The sequence below is a fragment of the Hemiscyllium ocellatum genome, chromosome 7, assembly GCF_020745735.1.
Source record: "Hemiscyllium ocellatum isolate sHemOce1 chromosome 7, sHemOce1.pat.X.cur, whole genome shotgun sequence".
NCBI lineage: Eukaryota > Metazoa > Chordata > Chondrichthyes > Orectolobiformes > Hemiscylliidae > Hemiscyllium > Hemiscyllium ocellatum.
In genome coordinates, this window is record NC_083407.1 from 39,838,220 (window position 1) to 39,857,120 (window position 18,901).

Here is an 18,901-nt window from a genome sequence, read left to right on the forward strand (position 1 = left end):
TAATTTATTCCCCTCTCTATTCACAGCAACTCTCCAAGATTCACACAAGGCTGTTGAACTACAAACTGGGACACCTTCTTGGTTCAACCACAAACTCCCTGTCATCACCTAAATGCACGGCAGAATCTCCAAAAACTTAGACAAAAAGCAAAATACCATGGAAGTCTCAAAGAAGTCATATTCAACTCGGGATTGCCACCCTTTTATTCTTTCCACAGATGCAGCCAGACCAGTATATTTTCAGTATTATTTTCATCTCCATGTATTCAGCCTGCCAAAGTCCAAACGTAATTTTCAATTGGCAACACAAATCCTCAAAAGAGAAATCATGTCCTTTTAGCCTTTGGTACATTGGCTCCAAGGATATCTTACAGGCAGCATCTGCAAGGAAAATTGACATGATATTGGTTATTACATGTTTTAAAAATAACTATTTCCCTGGCTTTTATTACAATTCCTGACTAAGATTTATTACTTTCATTGAAGTATTTCATGACAAAAGTACATCCCTATGCATAACTATATTAGAAACTCTTTAAATGTAGTTTTATTATCAATGCTGTTTCCATTATAAAAAAATGATTAAAGCTTTGAATGTGGTGTCACTTTAAATATAATGGGGTAGAGTCTAACTCTAAAAACAGGATAAAATAATCTGTGTAACTCCAGATGAAATCTAATCTTTATATTTTTGCAAACCACAGCTGTCTTTACCACAACTGGGCACCAACAATGCAAAGTCTTCGGTGCCTGTGCAACATTTCCCAACACAGGGAAGAAGAGTCACTGATGAATTAAATGAGAGTGATATCTCTAATGCTACTGTTATAACCTTGCCATCAAAACAACATCTATGTCATTTGTTATCACCACTTGAATCAGTCACAAGGAGAAACGGATTTAGTAAACAATCTCAAGCATTGTCTTGCAGCCAAGAAACTTCAAACGATTTCTCTAGTGCCAATGTACCTAGCAACCGAGAGTCAGTCAATATTGCTGAATGTCCTGAATACACTCAAAGCCTTGAACCACAAGACACACTGACATCAGAAACAGGATATGACATTGAAAATAATAAATTGAGTTTACCTCTTCCTATGCCCCTCAGTAATGACTCAGAGGGTGTAGCTTCTGACAAAAAAATCAAACAAGAACTTATAGACGAAGAAACATCTAAACATCTGTTTGCAAATGATGTTACTAATTTAACATCTACAAAAAATACATACTGTGCTTCAGCTGGATCAGAGAAAAAATGCAACCACAAAGAAGCTGAAACTGCAGAGACAATCTTAGATGAAGAACTATTTGATGCTAGTTATTGCAAAGATGATATTGCACTATTGGATGCAATTCATTCTGGCCAGCTGAATTTCGAGACTAGGGAGACCCTTACTAAAGGGAGCATGAATGCAGATCTTTTTAACTGTATAGCCATGGACCCAGAGGAAAATACAAATTTCCAGGCTGCACAAAATTCAAGAATATCAGCTAATGAGGTCCTTCCATGCAACGAAGATATTGAAATAAGCAATAATCTGTTTCCAGACAATAATGCAAGAGAAAACATAAGCCACAAAAGCACTGCTCAAAAGAATTTAGCAAAGAACTTTGGACAAAATGTAACTATTCCAAAACAGGCTGTCAGGACAAAATATGCCACTTTTAGAAAAGAAAACGCAGCACAGAAAGATATGAAAATTGACTTAAAATGTACTTCTGCCATACATGTCACAGTGGCAAAACAATCATCAACCAAAGCACAGCACTTTTCGAAAATGAACCATCTTAAAATGAAAAACACTAGTAACAGCATGTCTTACAAAGCCAATCAAAGTCTCAACATTTTAACGTTAAAAGAAACAGAAAAGAATAAGAAAATAAGCAAGATTAATTGTGTCAATCAAAGGACTATCCCCACTCCAGAACGTATCAACAAATGTAGTGCCAAGTCATTACAGTGCCTCTCCATTCCAACACAAAGTTGGCTGAGGAAGAGTATACTTATGCCCTCAACTGCTCAGTTACTAAAATATAAAAAAAGGCCAAGCCTCCCTACACTGGAAAATCCTGATCTACACCAAGTTGTACCAAAAGTGAAAACAAAAGAACAAGATGGAATTAAGTGCCTCTTGAGAAATGGATCAGTTCCTAATGAACAAAATCTTCCAAATATCAACAGAATTTCAAACAGTCTGAATAAATCACCAGTTCTGCGGGTTTCAAGATCATATGTCACTGATAATTTCTCAGCATTAAAGTATAGTGATATGTTTCAGGAAATAAATCCAACTGAGAAAGGTCCAGGCATTTATGAAATGTTTGGCACTCCTGTATACTGCACCGTGCGAAACTCCACTACTCGTGAAAGTAGTCATAAAGCTATTCAGTCTATGCCACCTAAAAGGCGATCAATATGTAAGAATTCCAAATCAAATCAAACAACTTCAAGAATTACTGCAAAAATTTCAAAACGTAATCTGAATTCTAAACATAAGAAAAGTCCTACAAATGTCATAAAAAAGAGTGTTGATGAGAATGCAGGAGAGAAAAACACTCCTTTATTCGGTGATGAAGGACAAGAAAATGTGATCATTTCTGGCCACAATTGTCACAAAAAAACCTACAGGAAAGAGGCACTATCCTTTGAATTAAATAACCAAGAGAATAATGGTAATCCATCAGATGGTGCAAACTCCCTTCATTCATTATCAAATTATGAAGTTGATCTAGATAACCAGTATTTGTCAACCATTACAGAAATCTCACTTAAGCAAACTTCAATGAAATCTGACATTTCAGAAGATTTATGTAAGGAATCATCATGTACTTCAGTTAATGGAGATGATCTAGGACATGATGCAACTCATCAGTATAAGTCTTCAATGCTCCCAAAGAGTAAGGATGCAGATAGTCTTGCTGCTAATTTATATGAGATACAACAGCAACTGAACATCACACTTAAAGATGGTGTCGACTTGGATAAAGGAAGTGTAACTGTAGAATGCCAGGGGATTACAGATGCACAAGAATCTATAACTGCTATGTCTAATCAGGTTATCTGGAATGTTAGAGAGGATGAAACAGAACCTATTGCCTTATGTACTGAAGACCAAGATAACACCATCTCTTCTACAGTAAAAGCTGCTTCAAACCCAGATTTCAATTATACTGGTCTCTCAGTTCAACCAACGATCAACACCTGGACTGCAGAAGAGGTCTGCCCTCCACATTGCTTTAAGCATGATAGTCAAGACAGTCTTACAGATGATTTGCTTCGTTGTCTGGCATCAGCATTGTTGTTAGAAGAAAAAATTACTTGTACTGACAAAATAGAAGTGACCAAACAGTTTCTACAAAAGGAAGATGATAGTAAGAATGGCTTGTTTCAAAATGGAAATGGAAGAGTAAATGAGAATAGCCTTCAGGTAATTAAAAAAAATTCCATTGATCTTTACGAAAAATCTCTCATGTCAGTAAAAACGTAACAACACAATAAATTGCAATGGAAACTTAAAAGAAAAAAATCAGTTTTTAGGAAAGTTTTTAAGCGTGATTATTTTGTTCCCAACAGAGTGCAGAATATACAGTTACAAAACTATCTAAGACTTCTAGCAGATCAAACAGTTCACTTGGCCATTCCATAGAGTCTGAATGTAGCTCCAGTTGTAACGATGCCATTATATGGACCAAAGGAAATGTGCTTGGCAAAGGAGCCTATGGCACAGTGAGTATCTGTAAATTGCTGTTGATTTTAAAGATGAAATTTTAACACTCAATGAGAATAAATTGTAATACTTTTCTGCTGTTACAAAAATTGTCTATTTGAAAAATATTAAAGGATTAAATGGGCAAAATTGATACAAATAGATTACAGTGCAAGATAATTTGATATTATCCACTTGATACCTAAAAAGGAAACAACAAATTCCTAAATGGTAAAAAGCTACAAATGGTGGACTTTCAGAAAATCTTGTAGCTTATGTACTGAGCTCATTACATTACCATGAACAGGTATAGAAAATAATCAAGCTCTTGTTACACCAGGGCTGGAATGCTGTGAACAGTCCTGGGCACCACACCTTAGGAAAGCTACACTGACTATGGGAGGAACACAATGCAAATTAACTAGAATTACATGTGGAATCCAAGATTTTAAAGAACAAGGAAAGATCGAGCATCTGTTCATTAGTGTATAGCAGGTTACATAGTGATTTGACTGAAGTTTAAGATAGTAGATGAAGCAGATAAAATAGCTTTTGGGGAGGGGGACGGAAATCTATGTTCATTAGTTGGGATGTTTAGGAATTGAGAGCATACTAAGAGTTAAAGCCAGATATTTAAACTGAAATTAGAAACAGCTATTTATTCAAAGGTTGGTAGCAGTTTGGCACACACATTTGCAAACAGCAATATTGATAACTCAGTTAATTTAAAACTGGGATAGATAGATTTCTGTTAACCAGGTATTATGGCATGGGGAAGGGGGCACCTGTAGCCATCAGCAGGTATGCACAAATTAACATCAGCAACTCATGGTTCAATCTTGGTCACAGCTTGATGTCAACTCGGACCCATCTTCCTTGCCCTGCCTTTTGTTTTAAAGAAAAGCAACACTTTGCAATGGTTTGGTGATCAAGGACCATTCGTCAGGCAGAGAACTCAAAGAAGGAGGATGGCACGGAGCCTGGCTCTGTGACTCAGAAGGGAAGAGGGAAGAATAGTAGAGCAATAGTGACAGGAGATTCAATTGGTCGCAACCAAGTCTCCCATGGTATGTTGCCTCCCAGGTGCCAAGGTTGGAGTTGTCTCTGATCGAGTCTACAGGATTCTTAAGGGGGAGGGAGAGCAGCCAGAAGTCATGTTTCACATTCCCTACCAATGACATAGGTAGGGAAAGGGAGGAGTACCTGAAAAGAGAATATAGGGAGTTAGGTTGGAAGCTAAAAGGCAGGATGAGCAGAGTAGTAATCTCAGGATTGCTACCAGTGTTACGGGTTAGTGAGATTAGGAATAGGCAGCAAGTGCAGATGAATATGTGGCTGCAGAGCTGGTGTAGGAGTGAGGGCTTCAGATATTTGGAATATTGGGTTACCTTCTGGGGAAGGTGGGACCTGTACAAGAAGGACAGGTTGCACTTGAACTGGAAGGGTACCAATATTCTTGGCAGGGGGTTTACTAGAGCTCTTCGGAAGGGTTCAAACCAGACTGGCAGGGTTGGGAACCAGAGCTATAAATCAGATGATGGAGTAGGTAGTGAACAGTCAGGTACAGCCTGCAGTCAGTCTATGAAGAGGGAAAAGGTACAATCAGTGTGATGCATTGAATTGTGTCTATTTTAACGCAAGAAGTATCAGGAATAAGCATGACAAACTTTAAGTGTGGATCAGTACTTGGAACTATGTTGTTGTGGCCATTACGGAGACTAAGATATCACAGAGGCAGTAATGGTTTTTGGATGTTCCAGGGTTTCAAAAGGAATAGGGAGGGAGGTAAAAGAGGTGGAGGAGTGCTATTGCTAATCATTATCACAGCTGCGGAAAGGGAGGTCATTGAGGAGGGTTTGTGTACAGAGTTAGTATGGGTGGAAGTCAGAAATAGAAAAGGAGCAGTCACTTTCTACAGACCTCCCCAATAGCAACAGAGACATGGAGGAGCAGGTTGGGAGGCAGATTTTGGAAAGGTGCAGAAGTAACAGGGTTGTTGTCATGGGTGACTTTAACCTAATATTCTTTGGAACCTTCTTACTTCAAATAGTTTGTTTGGACCTGTTTTTGTCAGGTGTGTCCAGGAAGGTTCTTGACTCAATGTAGAAAGGCCGACTAGAGGGGAGGCCATATTGAATTTGATGCTTGGCAACAAACCATGTCAGGTCTCTCAATGGGAGAGCATTTTAGTGATAGTGATAGTGATCACAACACCGACCTTTACTATACTCATGGAAAAGGATAGGAGCAGATGGTATGGGAAAATATTTAATTGGGGGAGGGGGAATTAAATTGGGCACTTAATTTGGGAACAGTTGTTTTCAGGGAAATGCACAATAGAAATGTGGAGGTTGTTTAGGAAGCACTTGCTGAGAGTGTTGGACAGGTTTGTCCCACAGAGGCGAGGAAGGGATGGTAGGTTTAAAGAACCTTTGGTGACAAGGGATGTGGAACACCTAGCCAAGTGGAAGTAGGAAGCTTACTTAAGGTTGAGGAGGCAAGAATCAGACTCAGGGCTCTAGAGGGTACAAGGCAGGCCAGGAAGGAACTGAAGAATGGACTTAGGAGAGCTAGAAGAGGGCATGAAAAAGCTTTACTGGGCACAATTAAGGAAAACCCTAAGGCATTCTACACCTGTGAGCGACAAGATGATGGCCAGAGTGAGTGTAGGGCCAATCATGGATAGTGGAGAGAACTTGTGCTTGGAGTTGGAGGTGGCAGGGGAGGGCCTTAATGAATACTTTACTTCAGTATTCACTAATGAGAGGGACATTGATATTTCTGCGGACAGCATAAAACAAACAGATTGATATGCTCAAACAGTTTGATGTTAAGAAGGAGGATGTGCTGAAAATTTTGAAAAACAAGGATAGATGTTATACCCTTGCTCAAGAAAGGGAATGGGATAATCCTGGGAATTACAGAGCAGTCTATGGTGGGCAACGTATTAGAGAGGATCCTAAGGATTTATGATTACTTCGAAAACTACAAATCTTTAGAAATAGTCAGCATGGCTTTGTGAGGGGTAGATCATGCCTCAAACCTTTTGAATTCTTTGAGGATGTGACAAAATACATTGATGAAGGTAGAGCAGTAGTGTGGTGTACATGAACTTTAGCATTTGATGAGGTTCCCCATGATCGTTTCATTCAGAAAGTAAGGATGCATAGGATGCAGGGAAATCTGGCTGTCTAGATATAGAATTGGCTGGCCCATAGAAGACAGAGTGTGGTGGTAGATGGAAAGTACTTAGCCTGGAGCTGGGTGACCAGTGGTGTTCTGCAGAGATTGATTCTGGAATCTCTACTCTTTGTGATTTTTATAAATAACTAGAAGTGGAAGGGTGGGTTAGTAAGTTTGCCAATGATACAAAGGTTGATGATGTTGTGGATAGTGTGGAGAACTGTCGTAGGTTGCAACGTGATATTGATAGGATGCAGAACTGGGTTGTTAAGTGGCACACGGAGTTCAAACTGAAAAATTGTGAAGTAATTCACTTTGGAAGGCCGAATTGAATGCAGAATACAGGGTTAAAGGCCGGGTTCTTGGCAGCGTGAAGGAACAGAGGGATCTTGGGGTCCATGTCCGTAGATCCCTCAAAGTTGCCACCCAAGTTAATAGGGTTGTTAAGAAGGCGCATGATGTGTTGGCTTTCATTAGCAGGGGTATTCAGTTTAAGAGTTGTGAGGTTATTCTGCAGCTCTAGAGTGCCCCGGTCAGACCACACTTGGAATATTATGTTCAGTTCTGGTTGTCTCATTGTAGGAAAGATGCGGGAGCTTTAGAAAGGGTGCAAAAGAGATTTACCAGGATGCTGCCTGGACTGAAGGGCATGTCTTATGAAGAAAGGTTGAGAGAGCTAGGGTTTTTTTCATTGCAACGAATAAGGATGAGCAGTGACTTCATAGAGGTGCACAAGATGATGAGAAACATAGATAGAGTGCATAATCAGAGACATTTTCCCACCTTTCTACTTCAAGTTATTTATAAAAATCACAAAGAGTAGAGGTTCCAGAATCGATCTCTGCAGAACACCACTGGTCACCCAACTCCAGGCTAAGGCATTTGATCATGTTCTATCACAATGGGGCATAATTTTAAAGGTGATTGGAGGAAGGTTTAGGGGAGATGTCAGAGGGAGTTTCTTTACACAGAGAGTGGTGGGTAGACATAGATTTGCTTGCTGAGTTGGAAGGTTTATTTCCAAATGTTTCATCACCCTACTAGGTAACATCTTCAGTGGGCCTCTGGGTGAAGCACTGCTGATGATTCCTGCTTTCTATGGATTGGTGATGTCATTTCCTGTGGTGATGTCCTTTCCTGTTCTTTTTTCAGGGGGTGGTAAAGGGGTCTAACTCGATGTGTTTGTTGTTAGCGTTCCAGTTGGAATCTCATGCTTCTAGGAATTCTCATGCACATCGCTATTTGGATTGTCCTAGGATTGATGTGTTGTCCCAGTCAAAGTGGTGTCCTTCCTTATCTGTATATAAGGATACTCATGAGAGAGGGTCATGTCATTTTGTGGCTAGTTTTCTGTGTTTGTCCAATGTAGTGTTTGTTACAGTTCTTGCATGGTATTTTGTAAATGACATTAGTTTTGCTTGTCTGTATAAGGTCTTTCAAGTTCATTAGCTGCTGTTTTAGTGTATTGCCAGGTTTGTGGGCTACCATGATGCCAAGGGGTCTGAGTAGTCTGGCAGTCATTTCTGAGATGTCTTTGATGTAGGGAATGTAGAGTTTCTGGACATGCTTTGTCTGCTTGTTTGGGTTTGTTGCTGAGAAATTGGCGGACTGTGTTCATTGGGTACCAATTCTTTTTGAATACACTGGATAGGTGATTTTCCTCCGCTCTGCGTAGTTCCTCTGTGTTGGCTCTTTGAAATAATGGTCTGATGCAGCTTCGTTTGTGGATATTGGAATTATTTCTTCTGTAATTCAATATTTGGTCCATATGTATTGTTTTCCTCTAGACACTGGTTTGAAGTTCCCGACTGGCTGTTTGCTCTACTGTGACGTCTAGGAATGGCAGTTTGTTATTGTTTTCCTCCTCTTTAGTGAATTTTTTTCCAAAACCTCAACCTGAGCTACAAATCTTCTCAAAACTCGCTAAGAGTGGTGAGTGCATGGTTCTCAAAACTCGCTAAGAGTGGTGTGTGCATGGAGTGCACTGCCAGCAATGGTAGTAGAGTCAGATACATTAGCACATTTAAGCGACTCTCAAGAGTAAAATGAACAGTATGTAGGTTAGTCTGATCTTAGAGTAGGATAAAACGTTGGCACAACATTAACTGCCAAATGGCCTGTGCTGTGTTGTACTGTTCTTTGGTCTATGTATTGAGGAACATTGACATAGGCAGGCGTGAGCAGTTATATTATGGGTGACCTGTGAACTAATTGAATGATCCTGCTGTATTTGTTCATTAGGTGTTGGAATATTTTACACAAATATTTAAAGCACAGGAGGTTACCATTCAGGCCAGGTGTACATGTTGATCCCACACACAAATGAAAATTCCAATCTCATCCTACCTCCATGGTGTGGTTCTGATTAGATTAGATTCCCCACAATGTGGAAACAGGCCCTTTGGCCCAACAAGTCCATATGTACAAGAACATTTTCTGATTCAGTATGTGGATGTACGTACTAGAGAAGGTACAAAACTTGACCTACTCTTGGGAAGTACGGCTGGACAGGTGACTGAGGTGTCAGTGGGGGAGCACTTTGGGACCAGCGACCATAATTCTATTAGATTTAAAATAGTGATGGAACATATTAGACCAAATATAAAAGTTGAAGTTTTAAATTGGAGAAAGGCCAATTTTGACAGTATTAGGCAAAAACCTTTGAAAGCTGATTGGGGGCAGATGTCACAGGTAAAAGGGACGGCTGGAAAATGGGAAGCCTTCAGAAATGAGATTAAGAGAACCCAGAGAAAGTATATTCCTGTTAGGGTGAAAGGAAAGGCTGGTAGGTATAGGGAATGCTGGATGACTAAAGAAATTGATGGTTTGGTTAAGAAAAAGAAGGAAGCATATGTAAGGTATAGACAGAATAAATTGAGTGAATCCATGAAAGAGTATAAAGGAAGTAGAAGTATGCTTAAGAGGGAAATCAGGAGGGCAAAAAGGGAACATGAGATAGCTTTGGCAAATAGAATTCAGGAGAATCCAAAGGGTTTTTACAAAAATATTAAGGACAAAAGGGTAACTAGGGAGAGAATAGGGCCCCTCATAGATCAGCAAAGCGGCCTTTGTGTGGAGCTGCAGAAAATGGATTTTCATCAGTATTTACTGTGGAAAAGAATATGGAAGATATAGACTGTAGGGAAATAGATGGTGACACCTTGCAAAATGTCCATATATACAGAGGAGGAAGTGCTGGATGTCTTGAAACACATAAAGGTGGATAAATCCCCAGGACCTGATCAGGTGTACCCGAGAACTCTGTGGTAAGCTAGAGAGGTGATTGCTGGGCCTCTTGCTGAGCTATTTGTATCATCGATAGTCACAGGTGAGGTGCCGGAAGACTGGAGGTTGGCAACTGTGATGCCACTGTTTAAGAAGGGTGGTAAGGACAAGCCAGGTAATTATAGACCAGTGAGCCTGACGTCGGCGGTGGACAAGTTGTTGGAGGGAATCCTGAGGGACAGGATGTACATGTATTTGGAAAGGCAAGGACTGATTAGGGGTAGTCAACATGGCTTTGTGCATGGGAAATTATGTCTCACAAACTTGATTGAGTTTGTTGAAGAAGTAACAAAGAGGATTGATGAGGGCAGAGTGGTAGATGTGATCTATATGGACTTCAGTAAGGTGTTTGACAAGTTTCCCCGTGGGAGACTGATTAGCAAGGTTAGATCTTATGGAATACAGGGAGAACTAGCCATTTGGATACATAACTGGCTCAAAAGGTAGAAGACAGAGGGTGGTGGTGGAGGGTTGTTTTTCAGACTGGAGGCCTGTGACCAGTGGAGTGCCACAAGGATCGGTGCTGGGTCCTCTACTTTTTGTCATTTACATAAATGATTTGGATGCAAGCACAAGAGGTACAGTTAGTAAGTTTGAAGATGACACCAAAATTGGAGGTGTAGTGGACAGTGAAGAGGGTGACCTCAGATTACAACAGGATCTTGACCAGATGGGCCAATGAGCTGAGAAGTGGCAGATGGAGTTTAATTCAGATAAATGCGAGGTGCTGCATTTTAGGAAAGCAAAGCTTAGCAGGACTTGTACACTTAATGGTAAGGTCCTAGGGAGTGTTGCTGAACAAAGAGACTTTGGAGTGCAGGTTCATAGCTCCTGAAAGTGGAGATGCAGGTAGATAGGATAGTGAAGAAGGCGTTTGGTATGCTTTCTTTTATTGGTCAGAGTATTGAGTATAGGAGTTGGAGGGTCATGTTGAGGCTGTACAGAACATTGGTTAGGTCACCGTTGGAATATTGCATGCAATTCTGGTCTCCTTCCTATTGGAAATATGTTGTGAAACTTGAAAGGATTAAGAAAAGATTTACAAGGGTGTTGCCAGGGTTGGAGGATTTGAGCTTTAGGGAGAGGCTGGACAGGCTGGGGCTGTTTTCCCTGGAGTGTCGGAGGCTGAGGGGTGACCTTATAGAGGTTTACAAAATTATGAAGGGCCTGGATAGGGTAAATAGATAAAGTCTTTTTCCTGGACTTGGGGAGTCCAGAACTAGAGGGCATAGGTTTAGGGTGAGATGGGAAAGATATAAAAGAGACCTAAGGGGCAATGTTTTCACACAGAGGGTGGTACGTGTATGGAATGAACTGCCAGAAGAAGTGGTGGAGGCTGGTACAATTGTGACATTTAAGAGGCATTTAGATGGGTATATGAATAGGAAGGGTTTGCAGGGGTATGGCCCAGGTGCTGGCAGGTGGAACTAGATTGGGTTGGGATATCTGGTCAGCATGGATGGGTTGGACCGAAGGGTCTGTTTCCATGCTGTACATCTCTCTGACCAACCTTCGAAGAGTAACTCACGCAGACCCATTTCCCTCTGATTAATGCACCTAACACTCTGAGCAATTTAACATGGCCAATTCACCTGACTTGCACATCTTTGGACTGTGGGAGGAAATCTGTGCAGGCACGGGTAGAATGTGCAAACTCCACGCAGAGAGTTGCCCAAGGCTGGAATCAAACCTGGGACCCCGATGCTGTGAGGCAGCAGTGCTAACCACTGAGACACCATGCCGGTTCTCTAGCAACACATCAAGTACACATCCAACAAGTAGCTTTATTTAATCAGAATGTGTCTTCGACTTATACAATCCTTTCAGGCAGAGTTTCAGATATTCACCACATCCTAAACAAAAGCAAAAAAGCTCCTTTAATCCATTGACAAAATCAATTTCAATCAAAGTTCCCTGGATTTTGATTACCTTAACAGAAATAGCTCCTCCTTGTCTGCAATATCTATAACTTCCATTTCATAACTATATACACTGAAATTAAATATCTGCCAAGCCTTCTTTATTCTAAAAAGAATAGCCAAACTAATCCTTCCAAATAGCTGAAATTCTTTACACTAGAGAGAAGTTTTATGAAGAAGTTGCCAAGATTGATCCAGTGGAGGCTGAATCTTTTCTGTGTTTCTTGAGATGGAGTTAGATAGATTTCTCAATTAATAAGGGAGTCAAATACAATTGGTACTGCTATCACATCAGTCATAATCTTATCAAGCCACAGACCAGGAATGAGGGGCCAAATAGCCCACCTCTGACCTGCTAACCTCAGGGATCTGAAGACATAAATTCCAATGTTCTTCTGATCTTATACATATTGCACAATCCTTCCAATCCCTGTCCATCCCATTGTGTTCCTCATCTTCCCTAACTGCATACCTGTCAATTCTCTAGATTAAGTTCTATTGTTACCTTTCTGTTCAAATGGACAGTCCAATGACATCTTCCTGCAGTCTAATTTTTGTTCCATTGACCACATGACCCTTTTCATACCATCTGTAAACTTCCTACTTACATACCACCCATGCAGGTTTAATCCATATGTGTATTAAAAAGACAGGACAGGGACACAGTACTGAGCCCTTTAGAACTCCACATGCTGACCCTAGCAACTTGCTTTCTTTCACTTAATTTAATTTCCTTGGGATCTTATGAGCTGTTAGTCTTATGATAAACACAGCAGTTCAGGCAGCATCTGAGGAGCAGTAAAATTGACATTTTGGGCAAAAGCCCTTCATTTCCTGATGAAGGGCTTTTGCCCGAAACGTTGATTTTCCTGCTCCTCGGCTGCTGCCTGCACTGCTGTGCTTTTCCAGCACCACTCTAATCTAAACTCTGGTTTCCAGCATCTGCAGTTATTGTTTTTACCTAGTCTTCTGATAAACCTGCTTCTTGGATATTCTCAAAAGCCTCACTAAAAATCTTCATAGCCAGCCTCATTGTCCTTCCTTGTTACCTCCCCCAAAAATTCAAACTACTTTGGCAAATATCAAATACATCTTCACTTTTTAAATTAATCTCTGCCTCCCCAAATTACTTATGCTGTTTCTTTATTTCAATAGTCTTCCCATCACTGGGTTCAGTTCCATGACTTGTCATTACATAGGCTTGCTTCTTTTGCGATTCTGAAATAATTAGGAACAAAACATGTAGTATGACTACTAAAACACCTTTATTGTTTACAAAAACAGAAATTGCTGGCAAAACTCAACAGGTCTCACAGCATTTCAGGGAGAAAGCAGAGGTCTGTAGAAGAGTCACCAAAATATTACTCTGCTTTCTCTCCAGAGATGGTGCTGGACTTGCTGAGTTTTGGAAGCCATTTCTGTTTTTGATTTAGATCTCCAGTTCTTTGTTTCATCACCTCGATTATTCGGCTTATTTGAGATATCCAGTGGTGAAATGTGGTTTTGATTATCTATGGTCATTCTTTTTTTAAAAAGTTACAACATAAAGCTATTTTCTATACAGGCAAGTTTATTCCAATTATGTCCTTTTACTTACAAAAAAAGTGCTATATATGTCATTTCCTTTTTCAACTTTTTAGGTGTACTGTGGTCTAACCAGTCAAGGAAAATTAATTGCTGTTAAACAAGTTTCTTTGGATGCAACAAGTCAAATTGCAGCAGAAAAAGAGTATCAGAAATTAGAAGAAGAAATAGAATTACTGAAAAACTTGAAACATGTGAACATTGTGAGTTTTCTCGGTACAAACCTCGAAGCAAATGTTGTTAGCATTTTCATGGAGTTTGTTCCTGGTGGTTCCATTGCTGGTGTCATCAGTCGATTTGGGCCATTACCAGAACCTGTTTTTGGTACATATACTAAACAAATATTAAAAGGAGTGGACTATTTACATGATAACAGGGTGATTCACAGAGACATAAAAGGAAACAATGTCATGCTTATGCCTAATGGTGTGATAAAACTTATTGATTTTGGATGTGCCAAACGCATGAGTTGTGTGAACATGAATGATACGCACAGTGAAATGTTACTGTCAATGCATGGAACTCCTTATTGGATGGCACCTGAAGTGATCAATGAGACTGGACATGGCAGGAAATCTGACATTTGGAGTATAGGCTGTACAGTGTTTGAAATGGCATCAGGGAAACCACCTTTGGCTCATATGGACAAAATGGCAGCCATGTTTTATATTGGAGCACATAGAGGTCTGATGCCTAACCTGCCCGAGGAGTTTTCTGAGAACGCAAGAGACTTTGTACAGATTTGTCTCACAAGGCAAGTATGTTTCTAAATACCAATAAATTTTGTATGATGTCACAAAATAGGAAGTAATCTATCAATTCAACATCTAGGCAATAGCATGGCAGTGTGGGTTGTGTATTCATTATAGGGTTTGTTCAATTTTATATTGATATAAAACACAAAAGCTCCATGCCAGTATTTAAGTTCCAAAATCTGCTCCTCTTTCTTAATCTAAATGCAACCCTTTATCCTTATATGCTTCCCAATTGCCGCTTCAAATGTATCAAGCCTATTTGCTTCAACCTCCACATTCTTCACACCCATTGGGTGAAGAGATTTTTATCCTACTGAAAGGGGTTGGTGCCTGTTGCACCACAGGAAGATAGTTATACATCATTTCAAAAATCATGTTTATTTTTATATTGTTTCTATTTTTTAAATCATAGTGAAATAGAATAGAAAATTCAATTTTGTAAAGCAGGTAGGTGGAATTGGTTGAAGCAGAGAGAGTTACCTTCGAGGAGCTAAAAAAAATGTAAAACAGCAGCATTGGTGAAACTGCATTGTTTCAACCTGATGCATCTGAACAAGTCAATTTTCAATGGCTTGAAGAGCTACTACCATTGTTCAGTTTTAAGGAACAAAAATTTAACTGCAGTTTGCAATGCCCATACGTACATAATTAAAAATAAAAAATCAAGATGTTTCTAAATTGCCCTGCTTGTCTTTAGGTTTAGTTGCATCAATAACTAGCTGAGATTTCAGCATGCAAATGTGGAGGGTATGACATTGCGAGGACTTACTGTTATGGTTTCTAATATGCTTAACCATCATCTGCTGTCACAGTTTTATTAGAGACGGTCAATGTTTAAAGAAAAAAATCTGAACTCTGCCACAAGACTTTTTAAGAAACTTTATTTTCTACCAAAACAAAGCAAGCTTAACATAACTTAAAATTAATTAAGCTATTCGTTTATTTTCAAAATTTTCAAAGTTAATTTTTGCTAGGACCAATCCAAAAGCCTTGTTACAGTTCTGCAGAATTTACTTTCTTTTTCCTTGATATTCCAATTATTCCCAAGGTAAGATTCTGTAGGGAGGAAGTCCAGCCAGCCTTCAGCTTCCCTTCACCAATCTCTTTATTCAGCTTGGTGGTAGAACCAACTGCCTTCCCAGTTTTTGAAGCTAGCTCTGCTGACTTTCTTTCCCCCCCAATCATAAAACTCAAAAGAACCATTGTGGATTATATCAACTAACTACAAACTATATAGTTGATGCAATGATGATTTTTCAAACTTCTGCAGACACTGGAGTGTCTCCTGTGGATTGGAAAGTAACAAACATCACTATTTAAGGGAGAAAGAACTGGAAACTCCAGACCGTTAGGTTTATACCAATAGTGCGGAAAAATTCTAGAATCTATCATAAAGATGTTACAAATAGACACTGTGTCAATGTGGATTTGCAATGGGAAAAACGTTTGATGAACATGGGGAGCTTTTTTTTTGAAGATTTAATTAACAAAATTGATAAGTGAAAGCTGATGTACATAATGCACTTAGGATTTCCTGAAAGCTTTTGATAAACTGAAGCACGTAAGGGGTAATATACTGACAAATTGAGGATTGGATAACAAAACAATGGGAGAAAGTGGGTCATTCATATCAGTGGGCTGTGTCTAGTGGGGTACTGGAAGCAGTAATTGGGGCCCCAGTTGTTCACAATATATAGCAACAATTTTGTGATGGGACCATCTGCAATATTTCCAAATTTACAGATGATAAGATGTTGAGGAATTTGTAAAGTGGCTTCAGATCAGACTTAGTGAATGGGCAAAAACATGGCAGATGGAAAATGTGGCAAAATGAGACTTTATCCATTTTGGTGGGAGGAATTGAAGTATCAAATTTGAAAAGTGCATAAATGAAAGGAATCTAGATGTCCTTGTCAATAAACATTTGAAGTCTAACATGCAGGTGCCACAAGCTATTTGGAATACTAATATCAATGTACTTTTTGATATCTATATTACAAAACTTAGCATTGTAAGCTGTACGGAGGGTATCTACACACTAAAGTATAGGTCATTAACGTGTACATCAGGAAAAACAAATAAAGGTCCCAAAACCACAGTATAGGGAAACACGGCTATGAAACTTCCTTCAGTGCTGAAAAATATCTCTTCACCACAATCTTGCTTATCACTCAATAAAGTTTATATCCATGTTATTACTGCCTTTTTTAGTCCACAAGCTATAACTTTTCTTAAGCATGTGTGGCAGTATATTAAATGCCCTTTGAAAGTTCATGTACACATCAAAAGCAAACTCTCCTTGCCAATTACCACTTTATAAACTCCAGCAAATTAATTAAATATAACTTTCCCTTTAGAAATCCATGTGGGTTGTTCCTAATCAATCCAATGGATTACTAAATCTATCCTGAATAACTGATTCTAGAAGTTGCCCTACCAAGTTAAACAGACTGGTCTGTAATTGATGAGCTAAATCTTCAGCGTTTTTTTGAACACTGATAGAATGGCTGCAATTCTCCATGCCTTTGGCACTTTACCAGAGTCTAGGGAAGACAAAGTTTGTGGCTTGTGCTAGAATTTTCACTCAGTGCCTTTATTAATCTTGGATTATCTCATATGGTTTAGGTACCTTGTCAACTTTAAATATTGATAATTGACACTTGCTGACTAATTTTGTACCCTTCTAGTATCAGAACTGCCGTCAGAGTCACTATAGCCTAGTTATATCTAGCTCATTGGTAATGACAGATGTGAAGTATTCAGCTCATGCTCGATTTGTAGCATGTAAATAATTTTGGCTTTAATTATTCTATTTTCCACCCTTTTATCATGGATGTGCCTGCATTGGCCAGCAGTTTTTAATTCCCACAATCCCTCTTTGTTTTTGCTACTCCTGAAATTTCAGTACAGGTTCTCACTTATCTTAGACATTTATCTAAAGAAGAAAAGTCGTTTATCTCCTTCCTTTCAACTAAGAAGCTCCAATTTATTTGCCGTTTCCCTTAAGAGGAAAGTTACCCTGACTGTATCCAAACCAACTTTTGAAAATGCTCCACTTGAAGATGGTTCAGCCAGTTTTCACCACTAATCTTTTGTCTTAGATTACCTGACACTTTTGCTTTAGGTCAGTGAAGTTAACAAGCAATTTTCTGAGTTATCTATTGTCCAGCATTATCATCTTAAACCTTATAACAAAGATTATGTCTCTTAAATGTTCCCCCACTTACACGATCTACATAACTCAGCTCAATTCCAAATAGATCCGGCATTGCATCCTTTCATGTTTAATGGGACACATACTATAGACATTTTCCAGAATAAACTGATGCCAATTGTATGAACAAACGTCTGAAACATTTTATTGGAATTATAAACATGTCCCAAAGTAATGTATCAATAATTTTAATTGACAATCTTCTTAAATCCAGTGATCAGCATGAACGACCTTCAGCAAAACATCTTCTGCAACATCCATTCATCACAAAGAAACAAATCAAACATTTCAGGAAGACAACATTATAGCAGAAAATTTCAAGCAACAATACTTTCAAGAGATCCTTTGGACAGCATAAAAAAGGTGTTTCATAAGGAAATAATTTGCATAAAATAAGGCATTTGTGGAACATATTTACACATTCTAAAATGTTTGTGCTATAAACTAAGTAGTATTTTATACTTTTTTTTCCTCAAATGAAGGATTTTACTAACTTTTGAAATTCATACTATGAATGTCATATTTATTTTGCAATTGGATAACTGGGGAATTTTTCACAATGCTCCCTTTGAAAATTTAAGCACCCATGAAAAACAATAAAAACAGCTTCCCTGGGCAATTCTTTTTAAAAAAAAAGGGTTACTGCTTGCATCAGCCTAACTGCAAAAAAAAGTTGAGAATTAAAAGTAGGAAACTGGAGTAGCCACTGCTTTTGAGGTAAAGATCTATCACTTTCAATGCAGATTACAATCGCTGCAGCTTTATTGAATGCACACAAGTAGAAAATTGCCCAGATAGGTTTTGACTGCAAACAGGACTGACAGCCTTCAAAGAGACAAGTGATATTCTCCACTTTCTCTTCAAGTACCTGCACAACTTTTTCAGGGACCAAATGCCCATCTGTGACAGAAATTCACCGGATTCTATAATCCGATCATTGCCCAATTGGTCTGTTCTTAGCCATGAGCAATTTGAAGGTCCACTAAGCATCTAGTAATCTGCTTACAATTGCTCTTTGGGTTGACCTCAACACAGTTATGGTCCATGGAGACATGGTGGTCAAAATGGCTGCATCTCAGGACAGCTAATCAATGAGGGCTCTTCCAGTGCAGTGAGTGTTTCTCAGCCAAGAGGCCTAGTTTCAAGTATACATTTTTGGAGCAGTTAGGATTAACATTTCTGTACTGATGGTTTAGAAAATATCTGCAGCTGTGGCTCAAACATGGACAACAGCTGATCTCAAGTAAGGTGAAA

At 39.1% G+C, this 18,901-nt stretch overlaps 1 protein-coding gene across 1 annotated transcript in view; it reads left to right on the forward strand.

Moving 5' to 3' along the window:
- Positions 1–17,955, forward strand: part of map3k19 (mitogen-activated protein kinase kinase kinase 19) — a 75,643-nt gene extending 57,688 nt beyond the window's left edge. The window contains exons 7-10 of the mRNA XM_060827745.1: positions 705–3,428; positions 3,575–3,727; positions 13,735–14,432; positions 17,862–17,955. Coding sequence (XP_060683728.1) covers positions 705–3,428; positions 3,575–3,727; positions 13,735–14,432; positions 17,862–17,955 — 3,669 coding nt within the window. The remainder of the gene's footprint in view (positions 1–704; positions 3,429–3,574; positions 3,728–13,734; positions 14,433–17,861) is intronic.
- The last annotated feature ends 946 nt before the right edge of the window (positions 17,956–18,901 follow it).